This window comes from Channa argus, chromosome 13, assembly GCF_033026475.1.
Source record: "Channa argus isolate prfri chromosome 13, Channa argus male v1.0, whole genome shotgun sequence".
NCBI classification, from domain to species: Eukaryota; Metazoa; Chordata; class Actinopteri; order Anabantiformes; family Channidae; genus Channa; species Channa argus.
The window spans coordinates 14,950,213-14,972,562 of record NC_090209.1 but is presented as its reverse complement, the minus strand read 5'-3'; the positions used below and the strand labels follow the sequence as shown (position 1 = coordinate 14,972,562).

Below are 22,350 nucleotides of genomic sequence, written 5' to 3'. Positions count from 1 at the left end.
ATTATGTTCCCATCTGGAGAGATTTCATGTTCAGAAATTTCCTTGTGGTCAGATATGGCAAAAGATTCACTTTCATTTCTTTTTGGTGCCATGCCCAGATTTAACAGCTTTACAATAATCCTATATATTCTTGTTTTCCTCCACACATCATCTGTGTTCAGATTGTTGCATTTAAACTCCCATATAAATGAGAACAAAGGACGCAAACACACACACACACACACGGTACATTTCTGTTTATTAAAAGTAGTTTAAATTTCCTGTTCATTCCATAGTGTTTGTACAGTTTATCACTCTCTACAGCCAAAACAACAAAAAAAGAAAGTTTCTGTATCATTGATTCTGTCAAACATGACTTCTTAATTTTTTTGTGCTGGATGGCACCAAAGTTCCAGTGAGAAATACGGAGAAGAGATTGCTTACATTAGTAGTTCCAGTTCACTGTAACAACAGGGTTTAATCTACTGGATTAGATTAGCAGCACACAACACTGAGAGAGAAGAAAAACATACACTTAAACACCAAAAACCTACATATACTTTTACTTTACACACTTAGGCACACTCATACATACACACGCGTATACACACACACACACTGTCACAGTTGGTCAGCTATTTTGATTGACGTCAACCACACACTAACACCAGAAACCAACAAACACTAAAATAACATTACCTACAAGTACAAAAATCAAAAAATATCTCAAAATATACAATTATTATTTACAGGGCAAGTATACAACTTATCACTCTTATTATAGATACTCCGTGGGAATTTATCAGAATGTACATCAATATGTACAGATTAAATAAATCATCTCAAATACTATAAATATAACTATGGTTTGGTCACATAAAGATTTTTTGCACAGTTAAATAAATACACTATAACTACGTTGATTTCATCTAAGTAAGCTCCAGAAGACGCTTACATAACGCAACGCACCTGACACACGAACAACACAGAGACCCTGGAGTTGGAGTCTTTGTTTTCGGTAACAAATATCAATACTACTATCATCAATATATAATATCACTGCACAATTTTGAAACAATATGAAAAGACTATATTTCCACTTTGTCTGGAAGCCTTTTTAAATGTTAGAGGCAAGGCCTTCCCCAGTGTGGAATGTCTTGGATTAATCTGGCATCATAACAAAATCTAAAACATGATGCAATTTCTTGAATGGAATATAAACCCATGTGCTCTCTTTGTTTGGAACTCACTGCATTAGTATTAGCCTGTGTATTGTGCAGGTCGGTCTGTAGCTACAGGTGCAGAATGGCAGTGCATTTCAGTGAGCAGCATTATCCTCCAGTGGCCACTTACTAACATGATCTACATGTTTCATAACCGCTTTCACCCCCAATGACTCACAGCATTTTAGCTCATTGACTGGTTTTAATTGCTTAAGAAGGCATGAAACTCCTTTGTGCTCACATTCCTGTGCTTCCTTAAAATGTGCTTCAAATCTAAGCCAAATCTAAGTCGTCGTCTCCTGAGTTTTTGTGCCATTTGTATCACTGGTCAGCTGGCCAAAAACATCTGGTTTCTTGCCCATATCACAGAAGAATAGTATTTTGTTTTTTGCGCAAATCCTGAGCAGATGCAAAAGCAATGTTTGATGCTGCATAATCACATATTACAGCAACTTTATCATGGGTCAGCACTTACATTAACTACATCGCATGGAAACATCAATTAACACTGCCACGATAGTGACGAAATGCAACTTATTATCACATCACTTTTAACACCATAAGATGCCAAACTGTAACCTGTATTACCTGTGAAAATTGTCAACTTTTGCATAACATGCATACAAAAGTATAAATTTATAGCTCACTATAAGTTTTTTACCTTTCATAGACATTCAGCTCACCTTCTTTCTATGTATTTATAGAAATTATGCTAACCAGTGCAAATACAACAAAAACAAGCTGATTAAAATTGAAATTCTTTAAAGCCTTTGCTTTAAAAACAACTCCAGGGTCCCTACTTAAAGTGCTCAAGTGAATAAGACGAAACATTGGTATGCTACATAAATACGCTATATAATCAAAAACCATAATCAAAATGACAAAAGCATAAGGCAAACTGACAACAGATATGCTGCTCAGGCACCGAACAATGTGTCTCACTGTGCTTCACACTACAGCTGTTCACTCTCAAGTATTGGTGTTGTCAGGGAGGGGCCATCAGACTGTTATGTGTGTTGTCATTGCCCCCTCCACTGGCCAGCAGAGACACTCAGTGGTGAATAATGTGTATTACCACTTATTTCAAACATTTATTAGTGTGCTTGCTGAAAGCAATTTTTTAATTTAGTAATTATTTTATTATTATTCCGGATTCCACGGTACAGTTTATGCTACTAGTCCTAAATGCTCACTGCTAGAGACATGGTTCCAACTCTAACATGTTAAGCATAGTTAGGAAATGAGTGCTTTTACTTTGTGTGCTGACGGCTAATGTACAGTAATATTTATGAATATTTTAATTTTTTTATTTTATTTCTATGGTTAAAGTCTATGGTATCAATGTTTACACAGCAATATCTAAAAAGCTACACATGGTAACGTGATGAAACTTTGTGGACAGCTGTCCCATGATGAAATGCTTCACATATTACAGTATGGTCTCCATAGCGCCACCATCTGGCCAGTAATACACATTCTTCCACACGTTTTGTTTTGACACGCTACTAGTCCTACACACTGACAGCTACAAACATGGTTCCAACTCTAACATGTTAAGCACAGTGAGAAGAGGCTGCTATTACTTTACATGCTGACAACTGTTATGGCATAATAGTTAGGAATTTCTTTATGAAATTTATTTTGAATTGCCATCCATGAGAGCCATCTCAAAAATTTTGTGTACTGCTACCTCGTGATGAAATGCTTCACAATGGTCTCTATAGCGCCACTGTGTGGCCAGTGAGAGAAACTAGAGCATAACTCTACAACAGAACAATCTAGTTTCATTAAACTTTGGTCATACGTGTAGAATGCAACTCTAACGACTAGGGGGCGCTACAGGCTGAAGTCAATGCCTTACATCCCAAAAACTGTAACTGTCAAGAGTAATGAAAGTTGGTATACTGTTGCATTATGATGTCCTGCTTCACATATTACATGTTTGGAGCCCCCACGCCACCAAATGGCCAATTATTGAATTGCAATTGAAGATTTATTTTATATTTGTTTCCACTTCTAAATCGTTCAGTACTGTCAATCAGACAGGGGTGATGGCAGCAGGCAGCGATATGAGCATACTGACCCTTGCTGGAGAGGTATGATGCTGCAATTGTAAAAAAAAAAAAAAAAAAAAAAATACTTTTCACTTTTAAACCTTTATCTTCCTATGTTAATCAAACTGCAATTGTTTTCACTTCTAAAATGTTCAGCGCTTCTGGTCTCGCAGTGACAAAGGTTACGAGCAGCTGCAGCAGATGGCTTTCAGCAATAACACGCATTTTCTTTAGGAAATGCCCATTCTAGCATCACAGTACATTTTCCACATTAGACTCCTAGACATACATTGTTATACAAGATTATACATTAATGATTAAAAAGGCTTCAGTTTTCACACTTTAGGCCACAAAAAAACATCAAAGTGGAGACTTTAGTGCTTATTAAATGATGTCCATAGTAGTCACAATTTAAGAAATGTACACAAACATCATCCTCTCAGGAAAAAAGAATGGTTAATCCACAGTGGGACATGGCAGTAAACATCTTACCTAATGCATTGCAACAACAACAGATACAGACAGACGGTTGTCAATCTTAAGGAAAAAACGAAAAAGTGGAGAAACAACAAATGCAGAGGCTTCCACACAAGTGCACTACATTGTACATTTGAGCAGTCAAATCATGCTCTGTGTCATGTATAAAAATGCTGAGCAGGCTTAGTTGATTTGATTTAGGATCAAGGAGGCAAAAGGAAAGAATCTAAGTGACTTGGAAAGACTATTCATTCTAGGGGCATGGGTGGGAGGAGCTTCACTTACAAAGACTGCTCAGCTGGCTAGTGTTTATGTGGGTAAAGTAACCAGCAATAAAGAACAGAAGTGCAAATTTGCCTCAGGTGGTTGAGAATGTGAATGCAGGATGATGTAATCAGACTGGGTCACCATGATCAGTTTGTTGACAGATACATAAAGAGGGATATAATCAAATAAAAAAGCAAAAAGAGAGATGTTAAAAAAAGTAATACAGTCAGAAGAGTCACTACACTTGTATTCTCCACAAGTGGGTAGTTACATACTGTATGTCTTCTTCCAATCTTCCAATGTTTTTGAAAAATGAACCCCTAACCCTCCAGTAGAGTATCCAGAGACTTTAATTTCTTACCCCTCTATACTCTTGCGCAGCATTGTCAGTAATATTGTTTCATCTCTGTACTTCTAAAATGGAGCAGACAAAGCCAGGTGTCTGCTCTGCTCTGCCTCCTCCACATCAGAAGAGAATCTGTATCTATGGTGCGTTGCCACGGCTTCCCCTGGGTAATGCAGCTCTATTTTTAAACATGCAAGGTCACCGGGAGCTTTCATTCAATGGCAGACAACACCATACAGATGCACACCCACATGCACATCTGCACGTTCACAAAGACAAAATTCCAATTCCTTCTCTGTCTGCCTGCTGATGAAAAACAAGCTGCTGTGCTTATTTCTCCCCATCAACCTATGCTTCTGCCCTTCTAAGGAATTGATTATACGCTTGATTAAAATAACTGATGATTAAAATGGAAAAGCTCTGTCTAGGCCAGCTGCGTCTGGAACAGAACAGAGCTGTTGTGTGCAGTGCTGCTGGCAACAATTCCAGAGCCTCGTTTTTATTGAAGAGAAAAGAGGTTTGAAAGACAACTGCTGCTCTGTCATAAGGTTCCTCTAACAGAAATGGTCATCTGTGCTTCTGCGAAATGTCAGTTTTCACTACAATTGTGCATTAAGTAAGACTATTGCACAAAACGTACAGTATGTACAGTATTTTACATCAGTGGGGAAGTTAGAGATTGAAGGAGAGCCACAGTTTTGTGGGAAATCTGCTTTGACTGATTATTATTGCTGATGCATGATAGGCACAATAAATATAATGTTTTAATGTTATAGTAACACGGTTTGCACTGCATGAGAATCACTTATTACATACTGCTATTGATGCATTTGTAATCATTAAGTTTTCTAAATGTTCTCATACGGTGATACAAGTCTCCTTCCATCCTATCTCCACAAATAATAATCCTCTACAGCTGATGCAGAGTGTGATTATGATCTTCTAGAACTAGGAACATCGAGTTGTCTCAAAAATCACGGGAGAACATAAAGCATTTTGGCATTGCATCCCCCTTAACCTCAACTGTGGCTTACTGTATTACAAAACAAAGCCTGTATCGAAGTGCACATTGGACATTAAGCTTAATTCCTTCTTTTGTTGCCATCGCCATCCCTATATCACCTTCACAGATAGAAAAGGTCACCACATCTGATAGGATGCACTACCTATGATCCCTTTAGCTTTGACTGGGATTGACAGGCAATTAGCAGCACGGATCCTATGAAAGGAAAGAAGAGACGAACCACAGGCAGGGAGCTACGGAGCAGAAAAAGAGGGACAGAGGGACTGGGCTCATGGGGTTAAGATGTGATGAACGCTACAACAACCGACATGGGATTTTCTCTCCTTTATGGCTTCATCTGTTTCTTCCTGTCTTCCTTCCGATCTCCTCTTTCCAAGCGGGGCTGGGGTTTAATGGAAAGGAGGAATTTTGAGCTCACTGTATCATAACTCAGACTCAGGTGAGCCGATGTTCTGGTAGCCCGTTTTGGTGCTGGTGCCATAGTTGGTGTTGGTCATTTCCTGGGTGCCACCAGGACCCAGGTATGCACGGTGGGCGGGCATTGGGGAGGGTGCCTCGCTGGGGTTCTTGCTGAGAATGAAGCGCTGCTCATCTTGCTCTTCCAGGTTGGAGATGTCCTTCATCATGCCTTTATGGTAGGAGACAGAAAGCTTGTTGGAACCATCTGAGATTAGGTTGAACTGGCGGGCAATGAAAACCACAGGTAAAGGCAGCATGGCCACAACGACGAGGGTATAGGCCATGCCTAAAGCCCAGGGAGGATAACTGTGGAAACGCTCTGCACCCTGGTTTGGAGAAGAGGATTTAGAAAAAGAAAAACGGGTATGAAAAGAGGAGAACAAACTGGAAGAGTGGAGAGGGCACATCTAAAGACAGCAGGAACTAAGCACTGACCTCAGACTCCACCCAGGCATTGTATCCTGCAGGACTGATGGCCATTTCAATGATGCTGGCAAAGGTGAGCACCACCAATACAGCTGGCGACACGTACCTCCACATGTAGTAATAGAAAGCATATGGCCTGAAACCAAGCATGTCCTCCAGGTCCTGCATGAACCTGCGAGGGAAGGAAGAAAAAAGTCCCATCATTAGAGGTTTCAGTAAACTATTTCTATTGTAGACATGTTATAATAGCACTCAAATCAGATGTTACCATCAACTAAAATTAATGATGTTTTTGTTCCTGGTTATATTGTTAGTAAGAACTGATGTTTTCCTGCTATGTAAAAATATATTCTGTGAAAACAAACAAAAAAAATAGTTTATAAGAAACGCTAACTGGAACTTAAACTGAAGCTTGAAAATGATTTATGTCCATTTATTTAGTGTGCACATTCAATGGAGTTGCTTCACCTCTTAGTGCCGTAGATCCAAGCTACAGAGATGTTCTCAAGGATCACCACCACAATGAGAGGCAAACCAGCGGAGTAGTCATCAAACATGGTGACAAAGTAGTTCCCTGAGCGCTGAACAAACAGCAGGCCTAACAGGAAGGCTATGATACAGCAAACCACTAAGAAGAAATGATTAAAAAAAAAGAATCTATTTAGAATTGGACATACTTTATTTTTTCAAGTATAAGGTCTCTGATTTGACAATATAGACTTACCGCACAGGATCTCTTTGCGGATCTTGAAAGCATCCAGAATGGGTGTGGTGATGCCAGTCATGGTGCCGATCATGCTTCCCAACCCCAAGTTGATCAGCATGAAGAAGAACATGACAGACCAGAAGGGACTAGCAGGGAAATGTGTCATGGCCTCTGTGAAGGCGATGAACGCCAGGCCAGTGCCCTGAACTGCCTGGATATGAAAAGGAGTTTAAGAAGTTAATGGTTATTATTTAAAATACCAATAGTTAATAGTGTTTAATGTGCTGGTTTAACAAAATATACTTAAAACATTAGGCTCATATGTGAGTTTATGGAGATATATTTACAATTTGGCTAAAATAACATTGGGAATTACAATTCCCTGAAAATATTATTGTGGCCTCTAAATGTTTTTTCAACAAATGTGTTCCAATAAAGTCAAACAATACTAAAACGTAAACTCTTATTTTCAAAGATCATAGATACCTAAAACTGGATTTGTTGTCTAAAGAGAAAACGGGACATAAACAAGCTTTATAAACAACTTTTTAATCGAGGAAATTAATTTTGTAATAATTGATGAAAGATTAGGCAACTGAGTGGTCTAAAACAACCTGGGGAATGAAGCAAGTTGGTTAACTGGAGAGGAACACTGAAAAAACATTTTCTGCCACCCAATGTTATGTTAATCTTTTCAGATTTCCTTTAAATACGTGTTGTTGTTTTTTTATTTTGAGAAATGCTGGACAATTGTATTTCTAGTTCCAGATGTAATTTTATTGAAATAACACAAAAATCATGGTTTGTTTAAACAGCTTACACAGCCGAGCACACGGGTTTGCCAAAAATATGCTGCTTGATGTGAAAGCCTTATTTGGAAGACGACAAAGATCATGAGTGAAGTTAGAAATTAAAGCCTATTCCAATCCCCTGTATAGTAATTTACTAATGAAATGCCTATTGAGCTGCACTAGACAATAATGAACAACCAAACAGGCTATTGTACAACGGCCAAGCGCAACAAGATCTTCTGACAGACCACCACTGTTCAGAATTATTGCATGTTAAGGTAATTATTATCATTCCAAGAGTTAATCGGGCTCACGTTGATGTATATACACAAGTGAGTGGTGTAGCTAAATGCATGCTGAATACAAGATGGTGAAACTAACCAAACCTTGGATTATACTTCTTTATATTTCACCTACTGTAGTTTTGGCTTATTTCCTATCTCTGGCTTTGAAGTCACCCAAAGTCACCTTGTTGAGTTCATCCTCCAGCACACAGGCATCCAGACCCAGCTGGTCAAAGCTTTCCTCCTTCACTGTCTTAATGACACCGTACATCTCTGTGTAGTCCTGAGCGGACAGCTGGGAGAAGTTGATGTGAGGTGGGATCAGCTCTTTGCTCAGCACACCACTATTTATGTATCCCAGGATCTTCTCTGCATTCCTGCACGGAGAAAATTGGAGCAAAGACGATTGTGAAGAGGGCGGTATGTTAACTGATTGAAGGATACAAAACTGGTGCAGAATACAACTGGTCGTGTAGTAGTACAGTATGACAGACTTACTCCACAACGCACTTCTCATTCATAATGTTCGCCTTGAACCCCAGGACAGCGAACACTACCAAAGTGGCCAGGATCGAGGTAAGAAAGTTGATGATGGAGACCAGTGCTGCATCAAAGTGGCAGTTGTTGTCTCGCTTGTTGTAGCTGGAGAAAGCAATGACTCCTCCAAAACCCAGACCAAGGGCAAAGAATACCTGGGTGGCTGCTTCTCTCCACACCTGTGGCTCCAGCATCTTTTCCAGCTACAGAGAAGAATAATGGGATGTGTTAGCTCTTACCTGTCCTACTAACAACACCTTGAACTAACATAAGCTCCACTCCTTACATCATTGTTTCTTGCTTATTCAGGATCTATTTATTCTCGTACTAGAATCAAATTCACTGTGATTAAACAATTTGCTTCGTGTTTTTGTAAATTCTCCTGAAACTCAGCACATTTTGTTACTCACAGAAAAGTTGAGACTGTGACCAAAACTCAAAATATTTGGCCAAGCAACATGTGTTTGCAATGTCAAACCCACATTTGAATATGTGGCTACTGAAAGTGGGATATGGAATAAAAAGTGAAGCTTTAGATTTATTTTGTCATTTTTTTAAGTCATTGAAATTTCTTCAGGACTTTATATAGTTTATGATATGAAGTGAATTTATGGCCTCATGATATTCTGAGGCCATAAGTTCATCTATTAAAGTACAGTGCGTTTGACTTGTCTCTTTTTATGATTTACTTTTCTCCTTTGGCAAGTTTATTCAAGTCATATAAAGCAAACAGTAACTGCAACAGCAGACTTACAAACAAGGATAACATTGTTGGTACCATTCCATGAAAAAAGAAGAACCTACATAAGAACCTATATAATTATTTTTAACTGACAAATATAATATAAGATTTTTTATGAGAAATATAATAAATCTGACTGGATTTTTGAGTCAACAGAATATTTAGATATCTAGTAGAAATATAAAACCAAAAAAACAAAGTGACATAATTTCTACAGTTAAAATAGGCTAACTCACCTGTTACAATATTGAAGACAATTTTAATGATAATTACAGAAAACAGTTTGAAATATATAATATATATTATCTCATTATTTATTGAGCTTTTCTAAGAAATCCATACATCCATTTTTATTTAAAATGTTCTGTTGAATAAAAAATCAATAGCAAAAATCACATTTCTTTTGTCAGTTTCAAGTTGATGTATGTTTGTTCTTTTACTATCAACTTTTGTCCATGTGAAATGTTGCTACAATAGCCACTATCTATGTAATAACACACATTCCCCACTAGAGGAAGACATCAGCCCAACAACTCACATTCTGCTGTGGGGACCTTTTCTGTGACAGCACCAGATAGCCTTTTGCGGCAAAGCAGTTGAAATCATCATCCACTAATGGCAGCTTGCACAGATAAAGTGTCACTTATGTTACATATCTGTCTGACCAACAGTCTGTGAATGAGTCATCACCACTGAGACATTGGCAAACTTGAGAGAACATTTTCCTCTACAACACACACTGTTACACAGTATTAAATCACAATATTATCACCTATTTCATTTATTTAGTAAATTTCTCCTAGTCCAGCTGAGCACAGCTGAGCACACACACAAGTGTAGACCTTAGAGGGTTTTTTTTCACACTGTTTTTGGTCTCACCTTAGGGGTGAACATGTGAGCAATGCCGTCCACCGCTCCCTTCAGTAGCAAACCTTGTACCAGGAAACAGAAAAGCACCAGATAGGGGAAAAGGGAGCTGAAGTACATCACCTAAGAGAGACAGAAAGTCGAGCGCATGACACAGTGTTGCCATGGACACGCTCTTCTGAGGCTTCACAAAGGGAGGAGAAACTGCAACACACACACACACACACACACACACATACAATAACTACTGCAAAACTGTAAAGAAATAAGTAAAAATCCTTCTTAGAACACTTCAGAGAATCTTTCCTATTCTGACTCTGATAATTGGATTACTACTACTTTTAAAACCATTTCGAACCTACCAGTCCAGTGCTTGTTATGTATTTTTCTATTTAAACTGTGGCTGGGTGATGCTGTGGTACAGTATATGACTCACTCTCTAGATACAGATAATTTTTTTGAATTGGTTTTTACTTGGTTTAATTTAAGCTTATTGATGTTGCATATCTCTTGCCTCTATAAGATAGAGGAGATCCAATAGGGACAATTTCTGATGACAGGCCTAAGCATCTTCCCTTTGATTACAAAGCATTAGAAAAATGAACAAAACACTAACTGATAAAAGAGTTAATATCCACTTGCAATCTCTGCAGGGAAATCATGGAAACCCTCTACCTTCCCAGATGACTGGATGCCTTTGATGACCGCCAGACAGACCATAATCCAAGCCACAAGCAGGGACAGGGTCATCTTCCAGTTCAGGCCGCCTGTGTCATCAATGGAGCTGGTAATGTTGAGAGTCTGGCGGTACCAGAAGTAAGTGGTGGCCGAACTCTTCTCACACTCTGGCTCCACGACTACAACAGCAACAAGGAAAGGGAAGGAAAAGGGCATAAACAGTGCAGTTTAAATTTCTTGAAATTATACTGCAAATAAACTTGCATTTTATTCCAAAATAACCCACTAAAGTTTGTTTGTACAAGTCTACAAATGAGCTGTACAAGTGTCAAAAGTAAGGAAGCAAATAATCAGAGTCTAATTATAGGGGGTTGTATTCACTTATTAGTTGTGAATTTATATGTAAGCAGTATCGGTGTTGCAGCCAGAAAATGTGGGGCTTGTAAGTTCCTACAGTATTTTTGATACAAGTGTACATTATATAGGTTTAATACACAAGTGTACAGGTGCCTCCGTTATTTAAACCTATTATAGATTGTATAATGTAATGATAATTCTCATCCATCTTTAAAAGTAGAATAAATTTATATACTCAAGTACATCATAATTGTGCATAACAGTACTGTCCTTTGCAGGTTCCACAGCATCCCTGCTGCATTCACAAGCATAAGCAGTTCTGTCCTTGAATGGAAATGACAACTGATGCCCTTTACTGCCTGAACTTGCATGTGCCTCAACCAGTGTAACAGCAGTCAGCCATTCGAAGTACTGACACTGTTGGCCACGTCATACAACCCGACAGGCCTTGCCAACATAGCTGTCCTAGCTATTGAGACAGTCAAAGTCTTTTCAGTTAGTTTGCAGAGACACTGCTACTTGACTGCATATCCACAGTGAGGCAAGCTGCTTTAGAACAAAAGACCTCTGCAGCTTTAATCTGCATGTGTGACTGCATTTGCTCAGACACTTTCCTGAATATGGAATTGTTATGGAGGAGCACATTTATATATTTTTTTATCTACTCCATGAAGGCACTTGAATAAACCCCTGTTCTGTTTAGCTGTGCATGCCATATTAATATACTTCCAGCTGCGTTGTGCAATTTATGAGTTCTGAACTCACTGGCTTGGGATTCATTTCTCAGGATGGGGCATTCAGCCCACGGCAGTGGATACTGGAAAGACTGGAAGAAATAAAAGATGCTCCAGCCGATAATCACATTATAATAGAGGCCCACAAAACCGCAAACCTGTGGGGGAGTGAGAGAAAACAGCTAAAGTTATCGCCCCCTAAAACAATCACACAAATATACAAACACACATGGCAACGGGGACAGCGGCAGTTTGTTGTACGTCCATCTTCTTGAGGCAGGGCATGGACGTGGAGCAAACAGCTTAAGTAAGAGAGGGTATAAATTATTGAGCTGTTTGCTCTCACCAGCCAAGGCATGGGATCCTACATGAGAAGGTATTTATAGCTGCTGAATCTCCTTCTGTCACATGCGAGCTGCCACACGCCTCATTGCTCCAAGCCAGGCCTCTGCTTCTTTAATACTACAATGATGAAATCATTTTCAGAATCACTGACAAACCGAATGTCTAACCCAGTAGATCACAGACTAACTGACTTAGCCACTGACTGACTAAGTTTTAGATTGATGATGCTGATGAGGTGCAGACATGATGGGTCACAGATTATGAAAACGAACAGTGCTGGTCTTTGCATGCCATTTACTTTAAATCACCAAAAGGTAGGAATATGAGCAGGCAGAGCAAGTTTAGCTGACTAAAGTCTACAGCATGTTTGTGTTCTCTGTAGTGGATATGTCTAATTGAAAATAAAAGTGATCCTCCAATAACAACCTCATTACATAGAATAGCTGTTTCCTAATCTTGGTCCTAATATGACTTTTAATTTCTTCACAGACTGCTCAGTAATTATGTACAACTATAGTACCTCAGTAGTGTATGATATTTTACAAAATGATAATTAATCAGCAAGGCCCCACAGTTCACAAATGATCAGCAATTAACCAATAAAAGCCCTACTGGGTAGTCAGTTTGTGAGGCCACAAAAATGTCATTTAGTTTGCGTGCATCTTCTGCAACTGTAGCTTTGTTTGATTGTTTTTCAATATCTAGTTTATTGCAAGGTGGGATTTTCTGCTAATAATAAGACATCAACTAATTACTCCAATGGCTTTATGGTTCATTGAAGCTCTGTTATGTTGACTGTAATAATAATTTGGAGCTATAGGTGGCGAGGGCAGATAGTGATAAAACTGAGACCCTTTCAGTCTGGCAGTCTGTTTTACTAAGACATGGGGGAGGACTTGACATTTTGCATTTGTGTATGTTCGATTACGCACTTGCTGCCTAACTACAGCCTGATCCACCAACATGCTTTCAGACTAAAAGCTACAGCCATAGATCAGAAAGTGATATGTTAATCTTATTAATGCCACATTGCACCTCCAGTGTCATAACCTTATTGAAGACTGACACTTACCATTAGACTGGAAACCCCGATACCCCCTAGCTGTGGGCAGATGTAGTTCCACACACCGATACTGCCACGCCTGATCCTCTGACCCACTGCCAGCTCCAGGAAGAACAAGGGGATGCCAATGAGGAGGAGCAGAATAAAGTAGGGAACCAAGTATGCGCCTGATACAGAACAGGGAGCAGAGAGAAGACAAGTTACTTCATGTGAGTGTTGGATAGGAAATTGAAAGTGTTACAATATTTATGATGTGGTCCTAACCTACTGATGTTATATTTTTATATCAACTGAGATGTCCTGTAGCTTAGTGCGGAAACATGATGGACATGTTTAGTCACAAGTTTACATAGTTGATTGCTGTGTTTCTATGGTTGGAATATTGTAGGTGGTTCTGGAGTATATAGGTAGAATGATGTGACGGCTTTTCCATACACCTGATTCGCAAAAGACCAAAATCTTGTGAACTAATAAACATTGTATTCCAAGCAAATCAGTGTGTACACCTGTGCACAGACCTGACTCATCGGCGTGTGAAATTCATTAAGGACAAAACCTCATTTTAAAAACAGAAAAGTTTTCTGTGTCAGCTTCTATTTTTGGATTTACTTTATTCCTCACCACTTTGTATTCACCGTTTTCATTCCTATTCTTTTCCTCTTTCCTTCTTACATTTGCTTGCTGTCTCCCTCCTCATGTTCAATTTTCATCCACCCTGCTGTCTTTTCTTGCAGCAACACAATGGAGGGACAGAAGGCACTGACAGACAACAAGTCACGTCCAGTCCTGCTTACGTCAAAAGATAAGGGGGCACCATGGTGACAAAACCATCCAAAGCCAGAAAGGATGGGCTCATGCTGATGGACAGCTGGAGGGAGTAGCCTGTTTCCATATAATGATTATGACGTTTGGCTGGATCCAAAATGCAGATAATAATGTGAGTTGCTATTGGGGATATAAGTCGGCAGAGGAAAACAAAGTGGTATTATTATCTGTAGTGTTGCTGACCACTTTTGCAGATTGTTGTCTATGTGTATTCGGCAGCATGACACACAGAAAAGAGGCAAATGCAAAGGGTGGAGTTGCAGACAATTCCTGGCCAGATCACAGCTCAATATGGCTATTTATTGCCATTTATGATTCCAACAGATGTTTTGATGCCTTGACCTTCAGTTAGGTTAAATGGATTTTCTGTTGTATGTTTGGCATAATCAAAGGAACATGTCTCAACCCAAAAACCTTATGTTAAGCTAATGGCACAAAAATATAGCTCCCTGAGATTTACATTGTAGGAACTATTACAGCTCTCAATGTAGCAATATATGTTATAATCATTTGTATTTGACAAATGTATTTTTTTCTTTGTCCTCTTCTTATATAGATTATTAATTTGATTCCAGCCAAGCATTTCAAAAAAATATTGGTACATGTTTAACACTATCTTGCATTATTACTTCTATTATTTCTTGCTGCCAATTAACCTCATGAGTTATGAGATGTTTGTTTCTGCGTTAAACAACCTTTTTAAGTCTTTTGCTTCCCCTGTCCCAAATTATAGAACCTGTTGTTGGCGTCAAACTTCCAGAGCAAACTTTTAAGAAAAACCGAGTTTGTCATCAAAAAGAGGATTTGAATTTGCAAATCATTGCATTCTCTTTGTATTTTACAGAACACCCAGAGTTTGTATACTGTTTTTTTTTGACTAATAGAGAAATAACAAAATAAATTAAGTATCATGTCTTCTGAGCCATAAGCAAATGCACAAATTTTACCAACATATCCTGTGGGTATTCATGCACCTCGTGGGCTGAATCTTTGTGTTTTTGCACATTTATCGTTGTATAATCTGAAAGGTAATTTACAAAAAATGTACTGAGCTTATTCACTCTTTTTTTTTTTAAAAACACGCCTTTCCTCCAGTGTAGTACAGTATAGTAGAAACACTTTTTTGCCCCTCTTTCTTGCCAAAAAAGCATAAAGCTTCATGAGGCTCTGTTTCATAAGATTTCAGAGGTTAAGAGGAGACGGAAACACAGAAATGCATTTTAATTACTTTATTTATTTAATTAGATTGTGGGTGTCTTGGTAAACCTGTCAATTTGTTCTCTTTCCATAAGTTTTATTTCCTTGTGCATTTGGTTGAGAAGGACACAGGTTTGTTCTTATAAGTGTGACAAGCACAGACAAGACAATGCAGCACCTACCACTGAGCCAGTGCTCATTACTACACAAGAACATGCACACTGTGATAAAAATGTGCAAATACAGAAATACTCAGCTGTGTGACCATCCATTTCAAAAACCCTCTTTACACACACCTCCCACACAAGGTAGAACCAACAATGTTTAAAAGCCCAGAAAAAAATAAATAAAAAAATCAGTGTTTACTCTTCCACTTCCTCCATCTTAGTCATGACCGCCCTCTCATCTCTGATAATACCAGGAAAATTATAATACTAAACAGATAAGGCTGAGAGACTTGCGAGAAAAGCAAATAAAGACCAGAAAAGGAGGTTTCAAAGTAATTAATAGGATCTCTTTGTGGTACTACATTTTGCTGAAGAGCAGCTTCATATTATCATGTAGTTGCTAATCGCACAGTTTCACTAAGACAGGTTGAAGAGACAGCCCCTGTGACTTGTACAATTTGTTCACTAATTGGTTGACGAGATGCTATTTATCAGTGAGGAAGTGACTGCAGCCAACAGAAAAACTGACTGAAAAAAAATGCAGCACACGGTATAATATAGAGTTGATGAAATCAACATTAGTGCTGCAAAATGGGTGCAAAACACCCAGTGTATTCTCACAAAATCCCCACACTGTGATAATTCATTTTGTTCCATGCACTCAGAATAGTATAAATGTTTTACTTAGTAGTTATGTGAGGAGACCTTATTAAATGTTCTTGGATTTCTTTTTTATACTAGTCATTTTGCAGAGTGTAGGGATTTTTTTCCACTACACTTATCCCTCTGATTGTTCAAACAAAAGGAAGTAAACAGTGCAGGATAAGAAAAATTCTGGTGGTTGAAACCTCCTCACTGATATGTGTTTGGGTGACGTTTACATCTTGGAGGAGTAACTGGGTTAGTGCAGCCTGTGTCATTTGCTACTCCAGGCACACAGGGTATGTACTTGCTGACATTATGAGGAAATCAGATCTAAATTGGCTGAAATTATATTTCTTTCTGTAATGTGATGCAAATTAACATTTTATGAAATAAAGCAATAGAGCATCAAATTTCGAACCAATCACTAAGACCAGAGGCCATTTTCAATCAAATCACGTCTCACCAAATAGCTTTATTTATCATATAGTATTCTCAACAAAACAGTGAAGAGTAAACAAATTCCATGCACAAACAAAAGGATAAAATCTACATTTTAAGTGCTGTTTAACCTAAGTACTCCCTTGTGGCCACTAATTATATTCAGAGTTCTACGGACATAATAAGAAAATTAACTTCACCAGCCTATTCTCAGCACAACATTGCTCATTGTTAACAATTGCTAGGCAGCTCGGGGGAACATGTATTTACCACGAGTGGCCCAATTAGGAACCAACGTCCAAACCCAGAAAGTGTTACTATATTTTATGTTCGATCTACATGGTGTTCTGTGGCTCAAACAAACTGAGTAGTTAAAATATACCAAAACATGTACAAATACACGCCCACCTACCTCCACCATTTTTCTGGCACAGGTAGGGAAACCTCCAGACATTACCCAGACCCACAGAGAAGCCCACTTGGGCCAGGATGTACTCCATCTTGTTGTTCCAGGCTGGTCGGCCGTCCTCAGCGTCTGGGTCAGGGGAGGGTAACAGGGCCTTTCCTGGAGCAGTAGAGCCAGGACTCAGGCCCATACTCATCTGACTGCTTTTATAGTCCATGGGGTGCTCGAGGGACAGCAAATCAGCCACAGACTCAGTGACCGGCTCGCTGCTGTGCTCCTGCTGGGTCACCTTGGTATTCTTTGGCATGGCTGCAACACAGGAGCTTTGCTTCAGAGGTGATGAAGGTGGTTGAGAGTAGGAGTTGAGATCCTAAGATGACGGACTGAAGGGGGAACAGCAGGAAACCAGGAAAATGTGCCAGGGAATAAAAATTGTGCTTTTTTTCTCAAATCTGTATGGAGAGAGACAGGAAACGCAGATGCTTAGGAAAACCTTGCATATCCTACTTAAAAGGAGCAGCACTTTAGAGCTGTAGAGTTTTTTTTCTGTAATCCACTTCATTACTGTGGATGTCACACACAGATTCATTTACAATCCACAGTAGCCCATTATACTAAAGTTGAGTCATGTGAACAGCATGAACAGCAGTGAGCAGTGTGTCTGTGTGACTACTGGTATCAAGAAAGCATGGTGCAATAAAACTGAAGCTTTAAGCACAGATTTTATCAGTTTGTAGTGTCTGTATGTGTATTTTCTTCTCATCAAACAGCTTCAGTGTCTTATCTGCAGGTTGTTTTGATAATGTCCACAGCACTTGTGTTAACTGATATTTGTCCTATAGAGAAAACCTGGTTTGGAATGTGTCAACTTTGCAAAATAATATTCCTATGATCCCCAGATAGCGGCAGATGTCGCCTTGTGAGTATTAGAAAACAGTAGAAAAGGACACACTAAAGATTATAACAGTCAAGCTCACAATGGAAAGTTAAAGTAAAATCCATGCAGCAGCCAAAACCAAAGAAATAAACATATTTATCATATTTATCTCCCTCCCTACATGTTTATCTTCCCCTACCTCTGTTAATCAAAACCTGATGCCTGCAGAGTGTAATTCAGCAATTGACAGTTTGGTCACAGATCCATGTGTTGTTATAGCAACAATGTAGCCTTTAGTTATTAGCCTCAAAAGGGATGAGGAGCAGGCGAAAACCTTCTATTCCAGTGTTAGCAAAGGTTGTCTCTATTTCAGGCAAATAGACTCTTATCTGCTCTAAAATACTGTGGCAAACCCTGTAAACACTGGAATCACGTGTTTTCAGCTGATAGAAGTTACTTGCAAAATTATAAATATCTCATGTAAGTGTGTGTAAACCCACTACATTAAATTGTTCAATCAGCAGTAAGTGCTTATCCATCTAGAAAACATGCCCCTCGGTGTTGCTATTTGCAAGTCTGGATCAAAGACGAGGGAAAATATAAGTTTGATGTTGAGGAGAACTTGTGGCCTAACAAATAGGAGCAAATGGACTAAATGTAAAATTCAGGTCTTTCATGTTTTGGATATTTCCACCCAAAAGTTCAATTTTAATGTAGTTTTTACAGTGTTCTGCTTTTCTCTGTTAAAACAATATGGAGAAAGAAAGAAATCTGATGAAGCGGAGTAAAAAATTGTTTCAGATTTTACATAGGTGAAGTGTCTATGGTTTTCACTGATGATGGAATAAATAAATAAATAAATAAATAATGAAAACTTTCTTAAGAAATCTCTTATTTAACAGTAATTCAACATGTCATCTCAAATAAGTTCAGCAGGGTTCATTATCTCTAGTAAAATCATTATTTATTATTGGGATATTGATAGATTTTGTATTTTGTTGTCTATTGTTTAGTGACTGATGAAAAGAGTGTAAAAGTTGTGTTGTTTGAGGGAAAATTTTGCTTTTGTTGCATGTTCTGTATATTTTGTTAGTGTGAGACTTTTTGCAAACAAAAGGTGTCATTTTAGGCAGTGAGCTTCTGCGCTAACGGTATATAACGGTTTTAACTACCTAGCTACCTAAACATCAGCTTAACAATGGATGATGTGGACAACCAACCAATGCCCAGAACGTGGCAGAAACTAGAGTTTGAATATAGATTTTGGGTTTAACTATGTGGGATGGATGGGATCTGAGTTTCCAATATGGCAACTCAAGGCCAGAGGTGCTTGATCTGCAGACGAGGTCACTAATCTGAAAAGAGACTGTAGGCCCACCCAGAGGCCACACCAGCAGCACGCACATCACATTCCTCAACAAGCCCCTGTAGTCACGACACCCCGCAGCTCTGAGACTGTGAGCTCCACACAGGTCCCAGAACAGTGGTAACCTTTCCTACAGCAGCCTTGAACTACACAATATTGAGCAATTTTTAAACACTTCCTGTACAAGGTGTGAAGAAATGAGATGCATATTAGTAAACAAAACATGTTGCCGAGTTTTTTAAGATTTAAAAACTGCTCATGAAATGTTATATCCTACTTCTTGAATGAATTGAAATATTGGTATAAGTAGTAACAAACTGTCCCAATTATGACTCATGGGTTAAGATGACAATGGCCTGTTAGACACATATGGCTGACAGATTCTCACACCGGCTTTCTAATCATTAACAGTGAACGTTTTTTGTTGCTGATGCAGAAATACACTAGCAACTTTCAGAGTTTCACAGTATGTCCTGACACAGATGGCACATTACAGAGACAGCAGGACATCACACACAGTTACAGATAATAGTGACAGTGGTCACAGATTTTGTTTCCCCCAGAATTATCTGTAAAATTGCAAAGAGAGAAAGAAGAGAAGACAAAAATACAACATAAGGAGCATTGTGGAACCTACATGGATGCAAAGGAAAAGGTGCTGCAGTCAGCAAAGTATGCATTTACTTTTACAAAGAAAGGGGAGTGGTGGTAGAGTAACAGATGCCTGTAAACAACATGTGTACAACACTCTAGAGAGGCAGGTTTTTAATAATGCTGCATGTTCTTGAAAGTACAGTGTATATTCTCAATTCTCCATAGACAGTTTGATGATGTAACAGACCAGGTTCTCAGTTTCTCCTACCAAGATACAATCCACTTTTATCTCATCTGGTTGCTAAGCAATGGCTCTTCCTGCAAAATTGAAATCCCATCCCTGCAGCATCAGTGGTTGCCTTTCTGTCCTCTCGCCATCTCAAAGAGACAGACATAATATTTCCCGAAGGATGGCTGCAAATAACGAGGAGCTGCTGTGACAGGGCTGTGAGGGAAAATAGATTGTGGCAAAGCTGGGGGTGACAGTCTGTTGTGGGATCTATTGCAGAGTCAATCAGGCAGCCATCACAGACTATATTCGTTTTAGCTTTTAGATTTAAGGAATTTCTAAGACAAACAATGTGCCACTTAATAGAAACGGCAATGAATTACTTTCCCAATTACTGGGATCGGCTCCTGAACAACACAGGTACAAACACTACCTCCATGGCCATCTTCAGGTATCCACGTCACATACAGATCACGTCCCACAGCATAAGGTCTGCCTCTGAGTGTAGGTTTAACCTCTGATTTCTTGTCAAGGTCAAATGAATCACCCAGCAGTTGCGATGCAGAGGTGCAAACAACCACAATGTAAGTCACGGTGGCAGGTCTTCAGCATTTGTCACACTAGACACACACATTGCGTCAAACAGGGAGGATTAAGGCGCGACGCTCGCAGTCAGTGTCGCGGAGGAATCAGGTGATCGGGTGAAAGCTGATGCTGGTTTCAATCAAGGGATTCGACATTATTTTTTTATGTTATTTTTTTGTCGCTGGTTATTCGTCCTATTTAACAATGATGCGAAACTATGTATCAGTCATAGAAAAACAATAGTGATTACATTAATAAAACTGTGAAAGAGGTTATAATAATAATCTTACCTTATGCAGATTGCAGAAAGCAGTATAACGTCCTAATAAACGTGACAGTATGAATCCAGACTGAAGATACCGTACGTTCATTCAGGCATTGTCTTCGTGTGCAGCATCTCTGCGTGCAAACAGAAGCGAAATCCCGGAGCTTCCAGTCTCACGGAGCGCATGGTGCGTGAGGTCCGACGCAGGAGCCCAACACAAGTTTGTGTACTACAGCCAACTACAGTTAACTTTTGCAGGTAATGGCTACCGCTGGCGCTTCGGCGATGTCCTGCAGCTCTGCTCTACCAAGACCTGCTCACACCTGTGATTCCCACGTGGTTATGGCTGGGTTTGGACTAAATCAGCTCGTCGTGGGATGTAGGAAATCAGGCTACTATGGTAAGTCACGACGAAGCCTGACGCAGGTTTGAGTCACCCGCTCGTGCGCACGTCAGCATCTGATCCTAAAAACATCTGCAGTGCTCCCATGACGATGATAAGAGCATCACACAGGTAACCTTCAATCGGCGTCAATCTGCTCAATCAATATGTTGCTTATGCAAATGTTTGAGTAGTAAAAGAGAAAATTATTATTATAATTATTAGAAATTGGATTCATCAGATCATCAAACGTCCCCCAATTATATTATGTTAGGCTGAGTTCACTGTGACATTAGCTAAAATAGGCATGAAGGGACCATGCTTCTTATAGCCATTTATAATCTGTGGTGTAGTCATTTTAAAATTCTGACACTACCAATTTATTGTGGTTCTGTCTGACACTGCACCACACTTTAGATTTTTTCTCCTGCCTCCGTTGCTGGCTTTAAACTCTCCAAAACAGACAGGAAAGACATAGGCATGATATGTTGCTATTGTATATGTAGTTGTTTGGGTGCAAAGAAAAAGCATTGAGAGTTGGAAGGACAATCCAAGACTTTTGGGAAATTGCACAAGCAGAGCACAGCTTGGACTCAGCGTTCATAGAAACGAGCTCATGTTCTCCTGCTGGCACCAGAGCAGGTGTAGAGGGTATAAAGGTTGTCAGAAGGCTTTGGTTTGAGAGGTTAGAGTATTAAGAGATGGAATGTGCCATTAGTGTGTCAGCCTCTGACGGGATCTGGTGTAAAATATGTATCTACAGTTTGTGAGTGAAAGTGACCAGTTATTGCCTTCAAATGTCACCTGTTTCTGCTATACATCACAACCCACTCAGAATAATAAACATGGAGGGTTTCATAATCCTGTTTAGCCAGGGGCCACTAGACACCTACAAAACACACCTACTTCTTCCTGGCACACGAGTAGCACTGCATCAACTGATAACATGTATGCACACTATGCTTCCTGTCTCCTTCAATTCACTCATGTGATTTTCAAGGGCTGACTGCTGGGA

General features: G+C 39.2%; 1 protein-coding gene across 5 annotated transcripts; it reads right to left on the bottom strand.

Moving 5' to 3' along the window:
* Nucleotides 1–221: 221 nt before the first annotated feature.
* slc6a17 (solute carrier family 6 member 17) lies at nt 222–21,876 on the bottom strand. Of its 5 annotated transcripts, XM_067525586.1 has the most exons (13): nt 20,979–21,855; nt 20,537–20,882; nt 17,044–17,489; nt 13,369–13,526; nt 11,983–12,109; nt 10,858–11,039; nt 10,195–10,305; nt 8,535–8,776; nt 8,221–8,413; nt 6,980–7,172; nt 6,724–6,883; nt 6,265–6,427; nt 222–6,155 (listed from the first exon to the last, which is right to left on the bottom strand). In XM_067525586.1, exons 3-13 carry the CDS (start codon nt 17,342–17,344, stop codon nt 5,793–5,795), a joined length of 2,193 nt encoding a protein of 730 aa, XP_067381687.1. In that variant the 5' UTR covers nt 17,345–17,489; nt 20,537–20,882; nt 20,979–21,855; the 3' UTR covers nt 222–5,792. The 5 variants fall into 5 exon arrangements, with proteins under 5 accessions (XP_067381687.1, XP_067381686.1, XP_067381688.1 ...); XM_067525585.1 differs by lacking the exon at nt 20,537–20,882 and having other exon boundaries at nt 20,979–21,854; XM_067525587.1 differs by lacking the exons at nt 10,195–10,305; nt 20,537–20,882 and having other exon boundaries at nt 20,979–21,860.
* Nucleotides 21,877–22,350: the final 474 nt, after the last annotated feature.

Coding starts and splice junctions, on each gene's coding strand:
- slc6a17 (XM_067525586.1), bottom strand. CDS start 17,344: ATGCCAAAGAATACCAAGGTGACCCAGCAGGAGCACAGCAGCGAGCCG. Junction 12,110..13,368: donor TCGGGGTTTCCAGTCTAATG/GTAAGTGTCAGT, acceptor ACTCCCCCACAG/GTTTGCGGTTTTGTGGGCCT. Junction 8,414..8,534: donor AATGAGAAGTGCGTTGTGGA/GTAAGTCTGTCA, acceptor TTCTCCGTGCAG/GAATGCAGAGAAGATCCTGG.